This window comes from Chroicocephalus ridibundus, chromosome 23 (genome assembly GCF_963924245.1).
Source record: "Chroicocephalus ridibundus chromosome 23, bChrRid1.1, whole genome shotgun sequence".
Classification (NCBI taxonomy): domain Eukaryota; kingdom Metazoa; phylum Chordata; class Aves; order Charadriiformes; family Laridae; genus Chroicocephalus; species Chroicocephalus ridibundus.
Genome location: NC_086306.1, coordinates 2,019,279 through 2,038,563, shown reverse-complemented (window position 1 = coordinate 2,038,563; position 19,285 = coordinate 2,019,279). Strand labels below are relative to the sequence as shown.

The 19,285-nt window shown below is 70.6% G+C and overlaps 3 protein-coding genes across 5 annotated transcripts; 2 read left to right on the top strand and 1 right to left on the bottom strand.

The window, feature by feature from the left end:
* Window positions 1-688: 688 nt before the first annotated feature.
* Window positions 689-4,599, bottom strand: TMED4 (transmembrane p24 trafficking protein 4). The gene is made up of 5 exons (XM_063358633.1): window positions 4,422-4,599; window positions 3,701-3,801; window positions 1,322-1,447; window positions 1,070-1,216; window positions 689-940 (listed from the first exon to the last, which is right to left on the bottom strand). Exons 1-5 carry the CDS (start codon window positions 4,561-4,563, stop codon window positions 791-793), a joined length of 666 nt encoding a protein of 221 aa, XP_063214703.1. The 5' UTR covers window positions 4,564-4,599; the 3' UTR covers window positions 689-790.
* Window positions 4,600-4,844: 245 nt separating this feature from the next.
* LOC134526610 (interleukin-1 receptor antagonist protein-like) lies at window positions 4,845-9,830 on the top strand. 3 transcript variants are annotated; one of them, XM_063358663.1, is made up of 6 exons: window positions 4,845-4,912; window positions 5,067-5,107; window positions 5,348-5,408; window positions 5,559-5,647; window positions 5,763-5,887; window positions 8,724-9,830. In XM_063358663.1, exons 2-6 carry the CDS (start codon window positions 5,104-5,106, stop codon window positions 8,931-8,933), a joined length of 489 nt encoding a protein of 162 aa, XP_063214733.1. In that variant the 5' UTR covers window positions 4,845-4,912; window positions 5,067-5,103; the 3' UTR covers window positions 8,934-9,830. The 3 variants fall into 3 exon arrangements, with proteins under 3 accessions (XP_063214733.1, XP_063214732.1, XP_063214731.1); XM_063358662.1 differs by lacking the exon at window positions 4,845-4,912 and having other exon boundaries at window positions 4,943-5,107; XM_063358661.1 differs by lacking the exons at window positions 4,845-4,912; window positions 5,067-5,107 and having other exon boundaries at window positions 5,210-5,408.
* Window positions 9,831-13,228: 3,398 nt separating this feature from the next.
* On the top strand, window positions 13,229-16,975 carry LOC134526692 (interleukin-36 receptor antagonist protein-like). The gene is made up of 6 exons (XM_063358813.1): window positions 13,229-13,303; window positions 13,488-13,524; window positions 13,633-13,775; window positions 15,291-15,449; window positions 15,547-15,671; window positions 16,722-16,975. Exons 2-6 carry the CDS (start codon window positions 13,496-13,498, stop codon window positions 16,914-16,916), a joined length of 651 nt encoding a protein of 216 aa, XP_063214883.1. The 5' UTR covers window positions 13,229-13,303; window positions 13,488-13,495; the 3' UTR covers window positions 16,917-16,975.
* The last annotated feature ends 2,310 nt before the right edge of the window (window positions 16,976-19,285 follow it).

The following is a 19,285-nucleotide window of genomic DNA, read 5'->3' as shown; positions in this document are numbered from 1 at the left end:
CGTGCACCCCCCTGCCCTTATTGGGGGGGACACTGTGCACCCCAGGGACCACCCACCCAGGCTGGTGGGCACCCCAGGGACCCCCTGCCCTTGTTGGGGGGGACACTGTGCACCCCAGGGACCCCCCACCCAGGCTGGTGGGTGCCCCGTGCACCCCCCTGCCCCTGTTGGGGGGGACATTGTGCACCCCAGGGACCACCCACCCAGGCTGGTGGGCACCCCAGGGACCCCCTGCACTTGTTGGGGGGGACACTGCGCACCCCAGGGACCCCCCACACAGAATGGTGGGCACCCCAGGGACCCCCTGCCCTTGTTGGGGGGGACACTGCGCACCCCAGGGACCCCCCACCCAGGCTGGTGGGTGCCCCGTGCACCCCAGGGACCCCCTGCCCCTCTTTGGGGGGGGGGGACTCTGTGCACCCCAGGGACCCCCCACCCAGGCCGGTGGGCACCCCAGGGACACCCCCCCCCGCCCCGCACTGGCTGGAAGGCACCCAGGGACCCCCGACCCCTTTGGAGGGCACCCCATATGCCCCAGGGACCCCTTCCCCTGACTGGCAGACACCCCCCGCCCCCCCTCGGCTGGTGGGGCACCCCATTCACCCCACCAGGGCCCCCCTGCCCGGCTCGGCGCGGTGCCAGAGCCCCCCCCCCCCCCCCAAAAAAAAAAAAAAGCACCAGCGAGCCCTATCGGACCCCAAAAACCTTTATTTGCCACCCAAACCGCACCCCAGGGCGGATGGACAGGGAGCCCGGGGAAGAGGGGGGCGGGAGGGGGGTGGGGGGGGCGTTACACCAGTTTTTTGGCTTCGAAGAAGCTCTTGAGGTGCCTCATCTGCCAGATGCCGGTGAGGATGAGGATGATGGTTTGGGCGATGGACCACCACAGCACCCGCTGGTTGGTGCTCTCGCTCGTCATGCGGAAACGCTCCTCCCGGTACTGCGGGAGGGGGGAATAATAAAACAAAAAAAAAAAAAATCGATTAAAAAAAAAAATAGAGAGTAAGGGGGTGGGGAAAAAAGGGGGGGTTTTACCCTTCCCGGAGCCTTCCTCCCTCCTCCTCCTCACCCGTTGGTAGTTCTGCTCCTTCTGGATCTGCTCCACCTGGTCGAGGAGCTGGCGGGCGCGGAGCTGCAGCTCCGTCAGCTTGTCCTTGGCGGCGATTTCGGGGTAGTTGTTGGTGTGTTCGCCCACCTGGATGTCCAGGTGCACCCGCTGCCAAAAAAGAAAGGAGAAAAAGGGGGGTTCAGCGCAACACCCCCACCATGGCTGACCCCCCCTCCTCCCCACACGCGCTTTTCCCCGGAGCCTCCCGGTTACCAGTTTGCCGCCGGCAAAGAGGGCCATGCGGGTGGAGTTGGAGTGGAGGCAGATCTGGTGCTCGCCCGGCGTGTGGGAGGTGAAGGTGAAACGTCCTTCGGAGCCGTACTGTCGCGACAACACCACCTGCGCGCCCCCCACCACCACCACACCCCCCCCCCCGACACCGTCACTGTCACCGTCACCCAGCGCCCACCCCCGGGGAGGGGGACGGCAGCGGGACAGGCCCCGTGCTCCCCACCGACCCCCTTGCCCTTGTTGGGGGAGGACACTGTGCGCCCCACGCCCCGGCTGGTGGGCATCCCAGGGCCCCCCTACCCCACCTGGAGGGCACCCAGGGACCCCCTGACCCCTTTGGAAGGCACCCCATATGCCCCAGGGACCCCACAGCCAAGACAGCGAGCACCCCAGGGACCCCCACCCCAGCTGGCAGGCACCCCGTGCCCCCTAGGGACCCCACACCCAGGCTGGTGGGCACCCCAGGGACCCCCTGCCCTACTTGGTGGGGCACCCCGTGCTCCCCAAGGACCCCCTGCCCTTGTTGGGGGGGACACTCTGCACCTCAGGCACCCCCTGACCCCTTTGGAAGGCACCCCATATGCCCCAGGGACCCCACACCCAAGACAGTGGGCACCCCAGGGACCCCCGCCCCAGCTGGCAGGCACCCCGTGCCCCCTAGGGACCCCACACCCAGGCTAGCGGGTGCCCTGTGCACCTCAAGGACCCCCTGCCCCACCTGGAGGGCACCCAGGGACCCCCTGACCCCTTTGGAAGGCACCCCATATGCCCCAGGGACCCCACACCCAAGACAGCGGGCACCCCAGGGACCCCCACCCCAGCTGGCAGGCACCCCGTGCCCCCTAGGGACCCCACACCCAGGCTGGTGGGCACCCCAGGGACCCCCTGCCCTACTTGGTGGGGCACCCTGTGCTCCCCAGGGACCCCCTGCCCTTGTTGGGGGGGACACTCTGCACCTCAGGCACCCCCTGACCCCTTTGGAAGGCACCCCATATGCCCCAGGGACCCCACACCCAAGACAGTGGGCACCCCAGGGACCCCCACCCAAGCTGGCAGGCACCCCGTGCCCCCTAGGGACCCCACACCCAGGCTGGTGGGCACCCCATGCACCCCAGGGCCCCCCTACCCCACCTGAAGGGCACCCAGGGACCCTCTGACCCCTTTGGAGGACGCCCCAGGGACCCCACAGCCAAGACAGCGAGCACCCCAGGGACCCCCACCCCAGCTGGCAGGCACTCCGTGCCCCCCTAGGGACCCCACACCCAGGCTGGTGGGCACCCCAGGGACCCCCTGCCCTGCTTGGTGGGGCACCCTGTGCTCCCCAGGGACCCCCTGCCCTTGTTGGGGGGGACACTCTGCACCTCAGGCACCCCCTGACCCCTTTGGAAGGCACCCCATATGCCCCAGGGACCCCACACCCAAGACAGTGGGCACCCCAGGGACCCCTGCCCCAGCTGGCAGGCACCCCGTGCCCCCAGGCTAGCGGGTGCCCTGTGCACCTCAAGGACCCCCTGCCCCACCTGGAGGGCACCCAGGGACCCCCTGACCCCTTTGGAGGGCACCCCATATGCCCCAGGGACCCCACACACAAGACAGTGGGCACCCCAGGGACCCCCACCCAAGCTGGCAGGCACCCCGTGCCCCCTAGGGACCCCACACCCAGGCTGGTGGGCACCCCAGGGACCCCCTGCCCTACTTGGTGGGGCACCCCGTGCTCCCCAGGGACCCCCTGCCCTTGTTGGGGGGGACACTCTGCACCTCAGGCACCCCCTGACCCCTTTGGAGGGCACCCCATATGCCCCAGGGACCCCACACCCAAGACAGTGGGCACCCCAGGGACCCCCGCCCCAGCTGGCAAGCACCCTATGCCCCCTAGGGACCCCACACCCAGGCTGGTGGGCACCCCATGCACCCCAGGGCCCCCCTACCCCACCTGGAGGGCACCCAGGGACCCCCTGACCCCTTTGGAGGACGCCCCAGGGACCCCACAGCCAAGACAGTGGGCACCCCAGGGACCCCCACCCCAGCTGGCAGGCACCCCGTGCCCCCTAGGGACCCCACACCCAGGCTGGTGGGCACCCCAGGGACCCCCTGCCCTGGCTGCAAGGCACTCCAGGGACCCCCACCCCAGCTGACAGGCACCCTGTGCCCCCCAGGGCCCCCTCCCACCCAGGCTGACGGGCACCCCATGCACCCCAGGGACCCCCTGCCCCAGCTAGTGAGCACCCTACGCGCCCCAGGGACCCCAACTCCGGGCTGGTGGGTACCCAACCCCCCCCCCCCCCCCCCGGCCCCGCGACCCCAACCCTGGGCTGGTGGGTGCCCGAGCCCCCGCTGGGACACCCCCCCCGGGCCGCTCACCTTGCCGTCGGGGTCCTTCACCTCCACGTGCATTCCCAGCCCGGGGGTGGAGGGCAGGAACGACTCCGACTGCTTGTCCCACAGCTGCGTCCGGTAGTTCCCTGGGGGGTCGGGGGGGGGGGGGGGGCAGCGGGTTGGAGCAGGGCCCAGCACCCCCCCAGCCGGGCCCCCCCTGTCCCGTTCCCCCCCGTCCCATTCCCCCCCCACCTTCTCATCCCCATTCTTAGGGGTCTCTCCCACCCCCTCCCTTCCCCACCTCCCCCCCCCAAGCCCTGGTGGTCCCTCCCGTTCCCCCCCCTCGGTCCCCAGCCCCCTTCTCACCGCCCCCCCCCGGTCCCCGGTCCCCTCCTCACCGCCCCCCCCCCCCCCCCCCCCCAACCCCCGGCCCCCACCTCACCGCCCCCTCCCCCCGGTCCCCGGTGGTTTCTCAAATCCCTTCCCCGTTCCCCGGCTCCCACCCTCACCGTCCCCCCCGTTCCCCCCCCCAGCCCCCGGTCCCCTCCTCACCGCCCCCCCCCCTCCCCGGTCCCCGGTTCCCCCCGGTCCCCTCCTCACCGCCCCCCCCCCCCCAAAACCCCCGGCCTCCACCTCACCGCCACCCCCCCCCCGGTCCCCGGTGGTTTCTTAAATCCTTTCCCCGTTCCCCGGCTCCCCCCCTCACCGTCCCCCCCCGCTCCCCGGCGGCCTCCTCACCACCCCCCAGCCCCCGGCGGCCCCGCACCGATAACCATGGTCTCGTCGGGGATCTCCTCGATGAAGCAGCGCTTCTCGGTCTCGCCGATGTGGAAGTAGAGGCCGTGGGCGCTCCAGGCCAACAGCACCAGGGCCACCAAGACCGCCCGCACCTCCCGGCCGCCCGCCATGGCCCCGGTCCCCCCTCAGTGGCCCGCCGGGGGGGGGGGGGGGCGCACTGCGCATGCGCCGCCGCCGCCGTTCACGCACTGCGCATGCGCCGCTGGCCCCCGTTCACGCACTGCGCATGCGCCGCCCGCCGGCGGCCACTCGCCGGTCCCCACGCCGCAGCTCCGGGAGCCCTCTGGGTCCTAGCGCCCGCCCGCCTCGCCTCACTGCGCATGCGCCGCTGCCGCACGTACATGCGCATGCGCGGCGTGCCGCCCCGTGGCGCAACGGGGAGGGCGCCGCCCCCCCAGCTCTGAGGTTGACAGTTCGAGCCCCGCCTGAGCCAGCTCCGAGGGGCCCGGCGACCCCCGGGTGTGTCACATTGTCCCCCCCCGGGGCGACCGGCTTCGGTTGCCACCCCCAGTCGGTGCCGAACCCTCCGGTGGGGCGGGGCCAACCCTTCACACCCCACCAGCAGTGTGGCAACACCACCGCCAACCTCCTTCCTTCCTTCTTTCGCACCCAGCCGCGGCTCCGGGGCTTGGCCGGGGTGGCGGGGTCCCATGGGTGAGCGGGTGACGGAGTGGGGGGGGACACCCCCAGGGGAATGGCCCCGGCGGGGCGGGAGGGAAAGCGGAACCGCGGGGCCGGTTGCGCCACCGGCAGCCCCCCGCCTCCGCGGGCCGGGAATTTCGGGAGGCGTCGGTATAAAGGTTTCGGGGGGGGGCGGGAGGGGGCGGCGGGGTGCCACCATGGCCTGCCAGCCCGCGCTCACCTTCACCCTCCTCCTCCTCCTCCTCCGCGCAGAGGCCGAAGGCTTCGCCCTCTGCCACGCGCCCGCCCTGCAGACCAAGGTCTTCCAGTACCGGTGAGTCGCGGTGTCACCCATGGGTGACATCCCAGGGAAGAAGGGAGGGGAGCGGAGGGGAAGGAGGGGGGGGGGGGGTGTCAGGGTGCGGGGTGGGCACCGCCGTCACCGCGATGTCGTCTTCCCCCCCCACGCCCCCCCCGGGGGCAGAATTTGGGACGTCAACCAGAAGTCGCTTTACCTGCGCAACGACCAGCTGGTGGCCGGGCACCTGCAAGGGGCCAACGCCGCCCTGGAAGGTGAGACGGGGACACACAGACGCACACGCGCACGTGTGTGTGTGGGGGGGGGACGGGGGACCACCCCCCCCCAACCTTGTGTCACCTTCCCTCCCCCCCGCCGTCACGCGCGCAGAGAAGGTGTTTTGGGTGCCCAACCGCGCCTTCGAGCCCGCCCGCCTGCCCGTCATCCTGGGCATCCAGAATGGCACCCGCTGCCTGGCCAGCCCCCCCGCCAGCCAGCCCACCCTGCAGCTGCAGGTCAGGGGACAGCCCCGGGGACAGGCCGGGGACGCCGCGGGGATGGGGGATGTCACGGGGAACGGGGCGGGGGGGGGGGACGGGGGACGGCGGGGATGGGGACGCCACGGGGAGGGGGGACACGGTGGGGAAAGGGATGCCACGGGGATGGGGACGAGGGTGTCGTGGGGAGGGGGACACTGCGGGGACGGGGACGCCACGGGGATGGGGACGAGGGTGTCGTGGGGAGGGGGACGCCACGGGGACGGGGACGAGGATGCCATGGGGAGGGGGATGCCACGGGGACGGGGACGAGGGTGTCATGGGGGGGGGGACGCCGCGGGGACGGGGACACTACAGGGATGGGGGACACGGTGGGGAAGGGGATGCCACGGGGATGGGGATGAGGGTGTCGTGGGGAGGGGGACACTGCGGGGACGGGGACACCACAGGGATGGGGACGAGGGTGTCGTGGGGAGGGGGACACCGTGGGGACAGGGATGCCACAGGGATGGGGACAAGGGTGTCGTGGGGAGGGGGACACTGCGGGGACAGGGACACCATGGGGATGGGGACGAGGATGCCATGGGGAAGGGGACACTGTGGGGACAGGGATGCCATGGGGATTGGGGGGTACCGCGGGGATGGGGATGTCACGGGGATGGGGGACATGGTGGGGAAAGGGACGCCACGGGGATGGGGAGGAGGGTGTCATGGGGGGGACGCTGCGGGGACGGGGACGCCACGGGGATGGGGACGAGGGTGTCATGGGGAGGGGGACACCATGGGGATGGGGATGCCACGGGGACGGGGACACCAAAGGGATGGGGATGCCACGGGGACGGGGACAGTGTGGGGACAGGGATGCCATGGGGAGGGGGACACGGTGGGGATGGGGATGACGCGGGAATTGGGGACAAGGATGACATGGGGCTGGGGACACCACGGGGCTGGGGACACCACGGGGCCACCGTGGGGATGGGGACACCGAGGGGCTGGGGACACCATGGGGCTGAGGACACCACGGGAATCCCAGGGATGGGGCATTGGGAGGACGGGGACACCACGGGGCTGGGGACACCATGGGGCTGGGGACACCACGGGGCTGGGGACACCATGGGGATCCCAGGGATGGGGACACCACGGGGATGGGGACACCACGGGGATCCCAGGGATGGGGCATCATGGGGATGGGGACACCATGGTGATCCCAGGGATGGGACACCACGGGGATGGGGACACCATGGGGATCCCGGGGATGGGGCACCGTGGGGATGGGGACACCATGGGGATCCCAGGGATGGGACACCACCGGGATGGGGCCTTGCAGGGCTGGGGACACCATGGGGCTGGGGACACCACGGGGATGGGGACACCACGGGGCTGGGGACACCATGGGGATCCCAGGGATGGGACACCACAGGGATGGGGACACCACAGGGATGGGGACACCATGGGGATCCCAGGGATGGGACACCATGGGGCTGGGGACACCACGGGGATCCCAGGGATGGGGACACCAAGGGGATCCCAGGGATGGGGACACCACAGGGATGGGGACACCACGGGGATCCCAGGGATGGGGATACCACGGGGATGGAGACACCACGGGGATGGGGCCACCACGGGGATGGGGACACCATGGGGATCCCAGGGATGGGACACCACGGGGATGGGGACACCACGGGGATCCCAGGGATGGGGCACCGCGGGGATGGGGACACCAAGGGGATCCCAGGGATGGGGCACCGCGGGGATGGGGCCACCACAGGGATGGGGCCTTGCAGGGCTGGGGACACCATGGGGATGGGGACACCATGGGGATGGGGACACCACGGGGCTGGGGACACCATGGCGATCCCAGGGCTGGGACACCACAGGGCTGGGGACACCATGGGGATCCCAGGGATGGGACACCATGGGGCTGGGGACACCACGGGGATCCCAGGGATGGGGATACCACGGGGATGGGGACACCACGGGGATGGGGACACCACAGGGATGGGGACACCATGGGGATCCCAGGGATGGGACACCACGGGGATGGGGCCACCACAGGGATGGGGACACCATGGGGATCCCAGGGATGGGACACCACAGGGATGGGGCCACCACAGGGATGGGGACACCATGGGGATCCCAGGGATGGGACACCACGGGGATGGGGCCACCACAGGGAAGGGGCCTTGCAGGGCTGGGGACACCATGGGGCTGGGGACACCATGGGGACGGGGACACCACGGGGCTGGGGACACCATGGCGATCCCAGGGCTGGGACACCACAGGGATGGGGACACCACAGGGCTGGGGACACCATGGGGATCCCAGGGATGGGACACCACGGGGCTGGGGACACCATGGGGATCCCAGGGATGGGACACCACGGGGATGGGGACACCATGGGGATCCCAGGGATGGGGATACCACGGGGATGGGGACACCACGGGGATGGGGCCACCACGGGGATGGGGACACCATGGGGATCCCAGGGATGGGACACCACGGGGATGGGGACATCACGGGAATCCCAGGGATGGGGCACCACGGGGATGGGGACACCATGGGGATGGGGCCTTGCAGGGCTGGGGACACCATGGGGCTGGGGACACCACGGGGACGGGGACACCACGGGGCTGGGGACACCATGGGGATGGGGACACCATGGGGATCCCAGGGATGGGACACCACGGGGATGGGGCCACCACAGGGATGGGGCCTTGCAGGGCTGGGGACACCATGGGGCTGGGGACACCATGGGGATGGGGACACCGCGGGGCCGGGGACGCCGGGGGAGGCAGGCGGGCCGGTTTCCCTGTTGGCTGACGGTGACGTCCGGCGATTGGGGTGCCCGCCGCAGGCCGCCGACATCAGGGAGCTGCCTCAAGCCGGGGTGGCCTCGGCCGCCTTCACCTTCTTCCGCTCCTACAAGGACGGGCTGTGGCGCTTCGAGTCGGCCGCCAACCCCGGCTGGTTCCTCTGCACCTCCTCCCGCGGGCACCAGCCCCTGGGGCTCTCCCGCCACCCCGACGCCACCCACCTCCTCGACTTCTACTTCCAGCTCTGCTGAGCCCCCTCCTGCCCCGGGGACGGTGACAGTCCTCCCCCACCCCCCCACCCCCCGCCTCTTCTCCAGGGATGGGGACATCTTCGCCCCGGCGACGGGGACGTCTTCATCCCAGGGACGGTGCCATCCCCCCCACTCCCGTGGCGGTGCCATCCCTCCCGGTGACGGTGCCATCCCCCTGGGGATGATGGTGGCATCCCCCCTGGGATGGTGACATCCTCACCTCGGGGACGGTGACATCCCGCCATCCCCCCTGGGGACGGTGCCATCCCCTCAGGGATGATGCCATCCCCCTGGGGACGGTGCCATCCCTCCCGGTGACGGTGCCATCCCCCTGGGGATGACGATGGCGTCCCCCCTGGGATGGTGATATCCTCACCTCGGGGACGGTGACATCCCGCCATCCCCCCTGGGGATGGTGCCATCCCCCTGGGGACAGTGACATCCCCCCTGGGACGGTGCCATCCTCACCTCGGGGACGGTGACATCCCGACATCCCCCCTGGGGACGGTGCCATCCCCCCAGGGATGATGCCATCCCCCTGGGGACAGTGACATCCCCCCTGGGACGGTGCCATCCCCACCTCGGGGACGGTGCCATCCCCCCAGGAGACTGTGCCATCCCCATGGGAACAGTGACATCCCCCTGGGGACGGTGCCATCCCCCCCCCCGGAACGGTGCCACCCCCCCTGGGGACAGTGCCATCCCCCCGGATAGTGACATCCCTCCAGGATGGTGACAACCCCCCTAGGGTGCTGCCATCTGCCCCCCACCCCAGGACGGTGCCACCCCCCGAGGACGAGGCCATGCCCCTGGGAACCGTGACATCCCCCCAGGATGATGCCACCCCCCTGGGGATGGTGACATCCCCCCTAGGATGGTGCCACCCCCCCTGCCCAGGACAGTGACATCCCCCCAGGACGGTGCCACCCCCCTGGGGACGGTGCCACCCCCTGGGAATAAAGATGCTGAGGACACCTCGGTCCCTGTGGCGTGGGTGACAGTGGCTGGGGGGGCGGGGGGGACACACGCGGGGACACAAGGCGGGGCAGGGCGAGCGGTGGCCCCCGGCGCCTGCGTCACCGCGGCGGGGTGGCCGGTGTTGCGCCACCCGGTTGGTGAAGGGACGGGGACGGGACGTCCCCGAGAAGGGTGACGCCAGGCGTCGGGGACGCCCCGGAGCTGGGGCACCTCCCGCCTTCGGCTCCTTCCCGGATTTGGGGGGTGGCGGACGCTTCCCGCCCGGGCACACCCCGGCCTGCGCCGGCACCGCATGGCACGGACGAGGGCACGGGGGACACCGCGGGGACAGGGCGCGGGGGTCTATGGGGAGGGGGCCCGCGGGCACCGGGGGGACAGGGCACACGGACACCGTGGGGACGGGCACAGGGCACGTGGGATCGTGGGGGCCATGGGGACAGGGCACACGGGACGCCGTGGGGCACACGGACACCATGGGGCACACGGACACCATGGGGACGGGGCTCGTGGGACCTCGGGGATGGGGCACAGGGACACCATGGAGGCCATGGGGACAGGGCACATGGGACGCCGTGGGGCACACGGACACCATGGGGCACACGGACACCATGGGGACGGGGCTCGTGGGTCTATGGGGCACAGGGCACATGGGATCGTGGGGACCATGGGGACAGGGCACATGGGACACCGTGGGGCACACGGACACCATAGGGACAGGGCACATGGGACGCCATGGGGCACACGGACACCATGGGTCACACGGACACCATGGGGACGGGGCTCGTGGGTCTATGGGGCACAGGGCACGTGGGATAGTGGGGGCCATGGGGACAGGGCACACGGGACGCCGTGGGGCACACGGGAACATGGGGACGGGGCACGTGGGACCTCGGGGATGGGGCACAGGGACACCATGGAGGCCATGGGGACAGGGCACATGGGACGCCGTGGGGCACACGGACACCGTGGGGACGGGGCTTGTGGGTCTATGGGGCACAGGGCACGTGGGATCGTGGGGGCCATGGGGACAGGGCACATGGGACACCATGGGGCACATGGGAACATGGGGACGGGGCACGTGGGACCTCAGGGACGGGGCACAGGGACACCATGGAGGCCATGGGGACAGGGCACATGGGACGCCATGGGGCACACGGACACCATGGGGCACACGGACACCGTGGGGACGGGGCTTGTGGGTCTATGGGGCACAGGGCACGTGGGATCATGGGGGCCATGGGGACAGGGCACATGGGACGCCGTGGGGCACACGGACACCATAGGGACAGGGCACATGGGACGCCATGGGGCACACGGACACCATGGGGCACACGGACGCCATGGGGAGAGGGCACATGGGACCTCAAGGACAGGGCACACGGGACACCATGGGGCACATGGGACCATGGGGACAGGACACATGGGACACCGTGGGGCACACGGACACCGTGGGGACGGGGCTCATGGGTCTATGGGGCACAGGGCACAAGGGACACTGTGGGGCACAGGGGCACCATGGGGACAAGGCACGTGGGACCATGGGGATAGGACACGTGGGACACCATGGGGCACACGGACACCATGGGGACGGGGCTCATGGGTCTATGGGGCACAGGGCACGTGGGATCGTGGGGACCATGGGGACAGGGCACATGGGACGCCGTGGGGCACACGGACACCGTGGGGCACACGGACACCGTGGGGACGGGGCTCGTGGGTCTATGGGGCACAGGGCACATGGGATCGTGGGGACCATGGGGACAGGGCACATGGGACACCATGGGGCACACGGACACCATAGGGACAGGGCACATGGGACGCCATGGGGCACACGGACACCATGGGGCACACGGACGCCATGGGGAGAGGGCACATGGGACCTCAAGGACAGGGCACACGGGACACCATGGGGCACATGGGACCATGGGGACAGGACACATGGGACACCGTGGGGCACACGGACACCATGGGGATGGGGCTCATGGGTCTATGGGGCACAGGGCACATGGGACACTGTGGGGCACAGGGGCACCATGGGGACAAGGCACGTGGGACCATGGGGATAGGACACGTGGGACACCATGGGGCACATGGACACCATGGGGACGGGGCTCGTGGGTCTATGGGGCACAGGGCATGTGGGATAGTGGGGGCCATGGGGACAGGGCACACGGGACGCCGTGGGGCACACGGACACCGTGGGGCACACGGACACCGTGGGGACGGGGCTCGTGGGTCTATGGGGCACAGGGCACATGGGATCGTGGGGACCATGGGGACAGGGCACATGGGACACCGTGGGGCACACGGACACCATAGGGACAGGGCACATGGGACGCCATGGGGCACACGGACACCATGGGGCACACGGACACCGTGGGGACGGGGCTCGTGGGTCTATGGGGCACAGGGCACATGGGATCATGGGGACCATGGGGACCATGGGGACAGGGCACATGGGACAATGGGGATGGGGCACGTGGCCACCATGGGGACAAGGCACATGGGACCACGGGGACAGGACATGTGGGACACCATGGGGCACACGGACACCATGGGGACAGGACATGTGGGACACCATGGGGCACATGGGACCACGGGGACAGGCCACGTGGGACCTCAGGGACGGGGCACACGGGCACCATGGGGACAAGACATGTAGGACCTCAAGGACGGGACAAGTGGGACCATGGGGACAGGGCACAGAGGACCACGGGGACGTGGCACATGGGACAATGGGGACAGGACACGCGGGACCTCGGGGACAAGGCACGGGGGACAATGGGGACGGGGCTCATGGGACCGCAAGGACAGGGCACGTGGGACCATGGGGATGGGACACAGGGGACCCTGGGGACGGGGCTGCCGCGGCCGTGGGGACGGGGCATGTGGGACAGCGGGGACAGGGCAGGTGGGAGCTCGGGGACGGGGCACACGGGGGTCACAAACCCCTGGGGGACACGGCCGGCGGGGACGGGGCACAGGGGACACACCGGTGTCTCGGGGACGGGGCACGGGGGACGCGGCGGGGACCATCCACGGGGCACAGGGGAGAGGGGACACCGCGGGGACGGCGGGGGGGGGGGGGGGGGCAGAGGGGACACGCCCCGCGGTGACGGTGGGCATGCCACCGGGGAGGGGGACACGGGGGACAGAGGGACCGGGGCGGTGTTTCGCCATCGCCGCGTGTCCCCGTCACCCGTCCTCGTGCCGCCGCCCGCCCGGCCCCCGCTCCCGCCCCTGAAATTACCCACCCCCGCCCCACCCAGCCCTATAAGAGCCACCGTCACCCCGGGGTGTGGGGGGACACACGGGGACACACGGGGACACGCGCGGACACGCGGACACACGGAGCACACGGAACAGGATTTCGGCAGCCGACGGAATCGCAGGTATGGCGGGGGACGGGATGGGGACAAGCCGGGGTGACATTCGGAGGGCGTTCACTCTGGAGCCTACTGACAACCGGTTGGCAACCGGCAGACCAGGTGCATTGGGGGGGGCGGGGGGGGGGACGACACACCACCCTCCCCGCGTCACCCGCGTCACCCGCGTGCCACCCTCTCTCCCGCGCAGGCCCGGCCATGTCCCACAGATCCGGACCTGTCCTGAGGTGAGCGGGGACGGGGCGGGGACGGGGCTGGCCCCGAGTCACCCAACGTGGCGCCCGCCCTCACCCCTCTCTCTTGGGTGTCCCGTCCCCCCCCTCCCCGGGGTGCAGCCGGGCCAGGGGTCCCCAGGGCCACCCGGAGCAGTCCCCGTGTCGCAGGCGCCCGCGGGGTGTCATGGCGGGGCCCGGGGACGCGGCGGAGGCTGTCACCGACCCCGACATGGTGGCCTTGTTCGAGGACTTCCTGGGGAAAGGTAGCGGCCGGTGGGGGGCGGGGAAGGGGGGGGGCCTGTCCCCACGTGTCTCCCGTGTCCCTGTCCCCGTGTCCCCACATTTATCCCTACCCCCGCGTGCCCATGACACCCCTGTGCCCCGGCCCCGTGGCCCCGTGTCCCCCATCCCCATGTCCCTGTGATGTCCCCCTGTCCCCATGACCCCCCCGTGCCCCATCCCCATGTCCCCTATCCCCATGTCCCCCATCCCCACGTCCCCGTGATGTCCCCATGTCCCCATGACACCCCTGTGCCCTGTCCCCATGTCCCCTAGCCCCACATCCCCATGATGTCCCCATGTCCCCATGACCCCCCCGTGCCCCATCCCCATGTCCCCACGTCCCCACGTCCCCCATCCCCACGTCCCTGTGATGTCCCCCTGTCCCCATGACCCCCCCGTGCCCCATCCCCATGTCCCCACGTCCCCCATCCCCACGTCCCCATGATGTCCCCATGTCCCCATGACACCCCTGTGCCCCCTCCCCGTGTCCCCCATCCCCACGTCCCCGTGATGTCCCCGTGTCCCCATGACACCCCTGTGCCCCTTCCACACACCCATGACGTCCCCGTGCCCCATCCCCACGTCCCTGGGATGTCCCCACGCACCCACAACGCCCCTGTCCCCCATCCCCATGTCCCTGGGATGCCCCCATGTCCCCACGCCCCCCCCGTGCCCCATCCCCACGTCCCCACGTCCCCCATCCCCATGTCCCTGGGATGTCCCCATGTCCCCACGCCCCCCCCGTGCCCCATCCCCACGTCCCCACGTCCCCCATCCCCATGTCCCTGGGATGTCCCCATGTCCCCACGCCCCCCCCGTGCCCCATCCCCACGTCCCCACGTCCCCCATCCCCACGTCCCTGTGATGTCCCCGTGTCCCCATGACCCCCCCGTGCCCCGTCCCCACGTCCCCCATCCCCATGCCCCTGTGATGTCCCCATGTCCCCCATCCCCACGTCCCTGTGATGTCCCCGTGTCCCCATGATGCCCCTGTGCCCCATCCCCACGTCCCCACGTCCCCCATCCCCACACCCCTGTGATACCCACATGTCCCCATGTCCCCATGATGCCCCTCTGCCCTGTCCCCATGTCCCCCATCCCCACGTCCCCATGATGTCCCCATGTCCCCATGACCCCCCCGTGCCCCATCCCCACATCCCCACGTCCCCCATCCCCACGTCCCTGTGATGTCCCCATGTCCCCACATCCCCACGTCCCCCATCCCCACGTCCCCGTGATGTCCCCATGTCCCCACGTCCCCCACATCCCCCATCCCCACGTCCCCGTGATGTCCCCATGTCCCCACGTCCCCACATCCCCCATCCCCACGTCCCCGTGATGTCCCCGTGTCCCCACGACCCCCCCGTGCCCCATCCCCACGTCCCCACGTCCCCCATCCCCACGCCCTTGTGATGTCCCCGTGTCCCCGCGCACCCACGACACCCTTCTGCCCCCTCCCCGTGTCCCCCCTCCCCGTGTCCCCGTGTCCCCCGGCAGAGGAGACGGAGGAGGAGATGACGATATCCTCGGGGGGGACGCGTCCCCCCCCGCAGCCCTACCACTACCTGCTGCGGGACACGGAGCAGAGGGGGCTCTGCCTCCACGACGGCCACCTGGTGGCCACCAGCCTGCAGGGTGCCAACGCCGCCCAGGAAGGTGGGTGCCCTGGGTGAGGAGGTGCCACCCCCACCCCCCCCAACCCCCCCCCCCCCCGCGGCGGGCGCTCCCACCCACCCACCTCATCTCCTCCTAGAACCCATCAGCGTGGTGCCCAACCGGCACCTGGAGCGCCAGCGTTGTCCCCTCATCCTGGGCATCCAGGGTGGCACCCAGGCCCTCTCCTGCGGCACCGGTCCCGAGCCCCAGTTGAAGCTGGAGGTGAGCATGGGGAGGCCGGGGGGGGTGTCACGATGCGGGGTGGCCCGGGTTGGGGGGCACCCTGGGGTGGGGCAACCCAAAATGGGTCAACTCAAGGTGGGTCAACCCAAGGCGGGAGCACCCTGGGGTGGTGGACGTCCAGGTGTGGGTCAACCCAAGGTTGGCAACCCAAGGGGGGGGCACCCTGGGGTGGTGGATGTCCAGAGGTGGGTAAACCCAAGGTGGGGGGCACCCAGAGGTGGGACGTCCCAAGGTGGGTCAACCCAAGGTGGGTCAACTCAAGGTGGGGGCACCCTGGGGTGGTGGACATCCAGAGGTGGGTCAACCCAAGGTGGGGGTCACCCAGAGGTGGGGCGTCCCAAGGCGGGTCAACCCAAGGTGGGGGCACCCTGGGGTGGTGGACGTCCAGAGTTGGTCAACCCAAGGTGGGTCAACCAAGGTGGGGGCACCCTGGGGTGGTGGATGTCCAGAGGTGGGGTCAACCCAAGGTGGGGGCACCATGGGGTGGAGGATGTCCAGAGGTGGGTCAACCCAAGGTGGGGGACACCCAGAGGTGGGGCGTCCCAAGGCGGGTCAACCCAAGGTGGGGCAACCCAAGGTGGGTCAACTCAAGGTGGGGGCACCCTGGGGGTGGTGGACATCCAGAGGTGGGTCAACCCAAGGTGGGGGGCACCCAGAGGTGGGGCGTCCCAAGGTGGGTCAACCCAAGGTGGGGGTCACCCAGAGGTGGGGCGTCCCAAGATGGGTCAACCCCAGGTGGGCAACCCAAGGTGGGGGCACCCTGGGGTGGTGGACGTCCGGGTGGTGGGTCAACTCAAGGCGGTGTCACCCTACGATGGTGACGTTCCAAAATGACGTCACCCCGAGGCGATGTCACCCGGCGGTGGGGATTTCCCAGGCTGGTGTCATCCCGCGGTGGCATCACCCGGAGGTTGGGCTTCCGTGAGACTCTTCCCCCCTGGAGATGGGGTTGGGGGGGGCGGGTGTTTCTCTGGGACGGCGTCACCCCGGGGTGGTGTCCCGGCGGTGACACCCCCCCCCCGCTGACAGGATGTGGGGCTGATGGACCTCTTCTTGCGGGGGGCCGAGGCCACCCCCTACACCTTCTACAAGACCTTTGGTGGCTCCACGCACACCTTCGAGGCGGCCGCTTTCCCCGGGCTCTTCCTCAGCACGGCCCCGGGGCCGGCGTTGGCCGTGGCCGCCCCCCCCGCCGTCACCGCCTTCTACCTGCGCCGCAAGTGACGGCGGCACCCGGGGGTGGGGGGGCACCCATGGGGTGGGGGCGTCCTCCCCACCCGTCAGGTTCGGGGAATAAAGCGGTGGGGTTTGGTTCAGGTCGCGGTGTGCGGGTTTTTTTGGGGGGTGGGGGGGGGGGTGGGGGGCAGGTAGGATCAGCACGTGGATCGGGTCCGTGGGGCAGGATTGGGTCCATGGGGCAGGATCGATCCATGGGGGGGCAGGATCGGGTCCATGGGGGGACAGGATCGGGCCCCATGAAGCAGGATCGGGTCCATGGTGGGGCAGGATAGGGTCCTGTGGGGCAGGATCGATCCATGGGGGTCAGGATCGGGTCCATGGGGGGACAGGATCAAGAGCGGTGGGGCAGGATCGCACCCATGGTGGGGCAGGATCAGGCCCTGTGGGGCAGGATTGGGTCCATGGGGCAGGATTGATCCATGGGGGGGCAGGATCGGGCCCTGTGGGGCGGAATTGGCCCATGTTGGGGGCAGGATCGGGCCCCACGAAGCAGGATCGGGTCCGTGGTGGGGCAGGATAGGGTCCTGTGGGGCAGGATTGGGTTCCATGGGGCAGGATTGATCCATGGGGGGGCAGGATCGGGTCCATGGGGGGGCAGGATCGGGACCAGTGGGGCAGGATCGGGTCCATGGGGGGTAGGATCGGGCCCTGTGGGGCGGAACTGGCCCATGTTGGGGGCAGGATCGGGCCCCACGAAGCAGGATCGGGTCCGTGGTGGGGCAGGATAGGGTCCTGTGGGGCAGGATTGGGTCCATGGGGCAGGATTGATCCATGGGGGGGCAGGATCGGGTCCATGGGGCAGGACGGGTCCGTGGTGGGGCAGGATAGGGTCCTGTGGGGCAGGATTGGGTCCATGGGGCAGGATGGGTCCATGGAGGGGAGGCAGGATTGGGCCCGGTGGGGCAGAATCGGGTCCATGGGGCAGAATCGGTCCATGGGGGGACAGGATCGGGTGCCGTGGGGCAGGATCAGCCCATGGAGGGGCAGGATCGGGCCCTGTGGGCCAGGTCCGGGTCCAGAGTGGGGCAGGATCGGGCCCGGGAGGCAGGATTGGCCAATGGGGGGGCAGGATCGTGTCCATGGGGCAGGACGGGTCCATGGTGGGGCAGGATAGGGTCCTGTGGGGCAGGATTGGGTCCATGGGGCAGGATTGATCCATGGGGGGGCAGGATCGGGTCCATGGGGGGTAAGATCGGGTCCATGGGGCAGGACGGGTCCATGGTGGGGCAGGATCGGGTCCTGTGGGGCAGGATTGGGTCCATGGGGCAGGATTGATCCATGGGGGGGCAGGATCGGGTCCATGGGGGGACAGGATCGGGCCCCACGCAGCAGGATCGGGTCCATGGTGGGGCAGGATCGGGCCCTGTGGGGCGGAACTGGCCCATGTTGGGGGCAGGATCGGGCCCCACGAAGCAGGATCGGGTCCGTGGTGGGGCAGGATAGGGTCCTGTGGGGCAGGATTGGGTCCATGGGGCAGGATGGGTCCATGATGGGGGGCAGGATTGGGCCCGGTGGGGCAGAATCGGGTCCATGGGGCAGAATCGGTCCATGGGGGGACAGGATCGGGTGCCGTGGGGCAGGATCAGCCCATGGAGGGGCAGGATCGGGCGCTGTGGGCCAGGACCGGGTCCAGAGTGGGGCAGGATCGGGCCCGGGAGGCAGGATTGGCCAATGGGGGGGCAGGATCGGGTCCTGTGGGGCAGGATTGGGTCCATGGTGGGGCAGGATCGATCCATGGGGGGGGAGGGTCGGGTCCATGGGGGGGCAGGATCGGGCCCTGTGGGGCAGAATCGGGTCCATGGGGGGGGGGCAGGATCGGGCCCAAGACGGGAGCCGAGGGGGGCGTGGCCACGCGCGGGCTCGCCCCGCCCCTCTGGTGGGGAGGGGGGGGTGTCGCCGAGGAGGGGGGGCGTGGCCAGAGGAGGGGGCGTGGCCAGAGGAGGGGGGCGTGGCCAGGGGAGGGGGCGTTGCCTCCGGAAGACCCGCCCCGCGGCGCGCGCCGGCAGTGCCGGTAAGGGAAGGGGAGGGGAGCGACCGGGGGTGGGGGGGGGAGCACACACGACCCCGGGGGGGGGCGGGAGGGTCCCCATGGCCCCGGGGGGGGGTGTGCGGGGTCCCCCCGAGCCCCCCCCCCCAGCCCTCAGCGCCCCCCAGGGCCCCACACACCCCCTGGAACCGCCCCCCTCCAGATCTCTGGGTGCCCCCCCTCCCCCTTTAGGGGGCCCCCCCCCCCCCCCCAAACCCTTTGGGGTCCCCCCCAACCCTTGGGGACCCCCCCCCCATATAAGCTTCGGGGCCCCCCCCCAACCCTTGGGGTGCCCCCCCCTTTGGGGTGCCCCCCCTCTAAGCCCCCC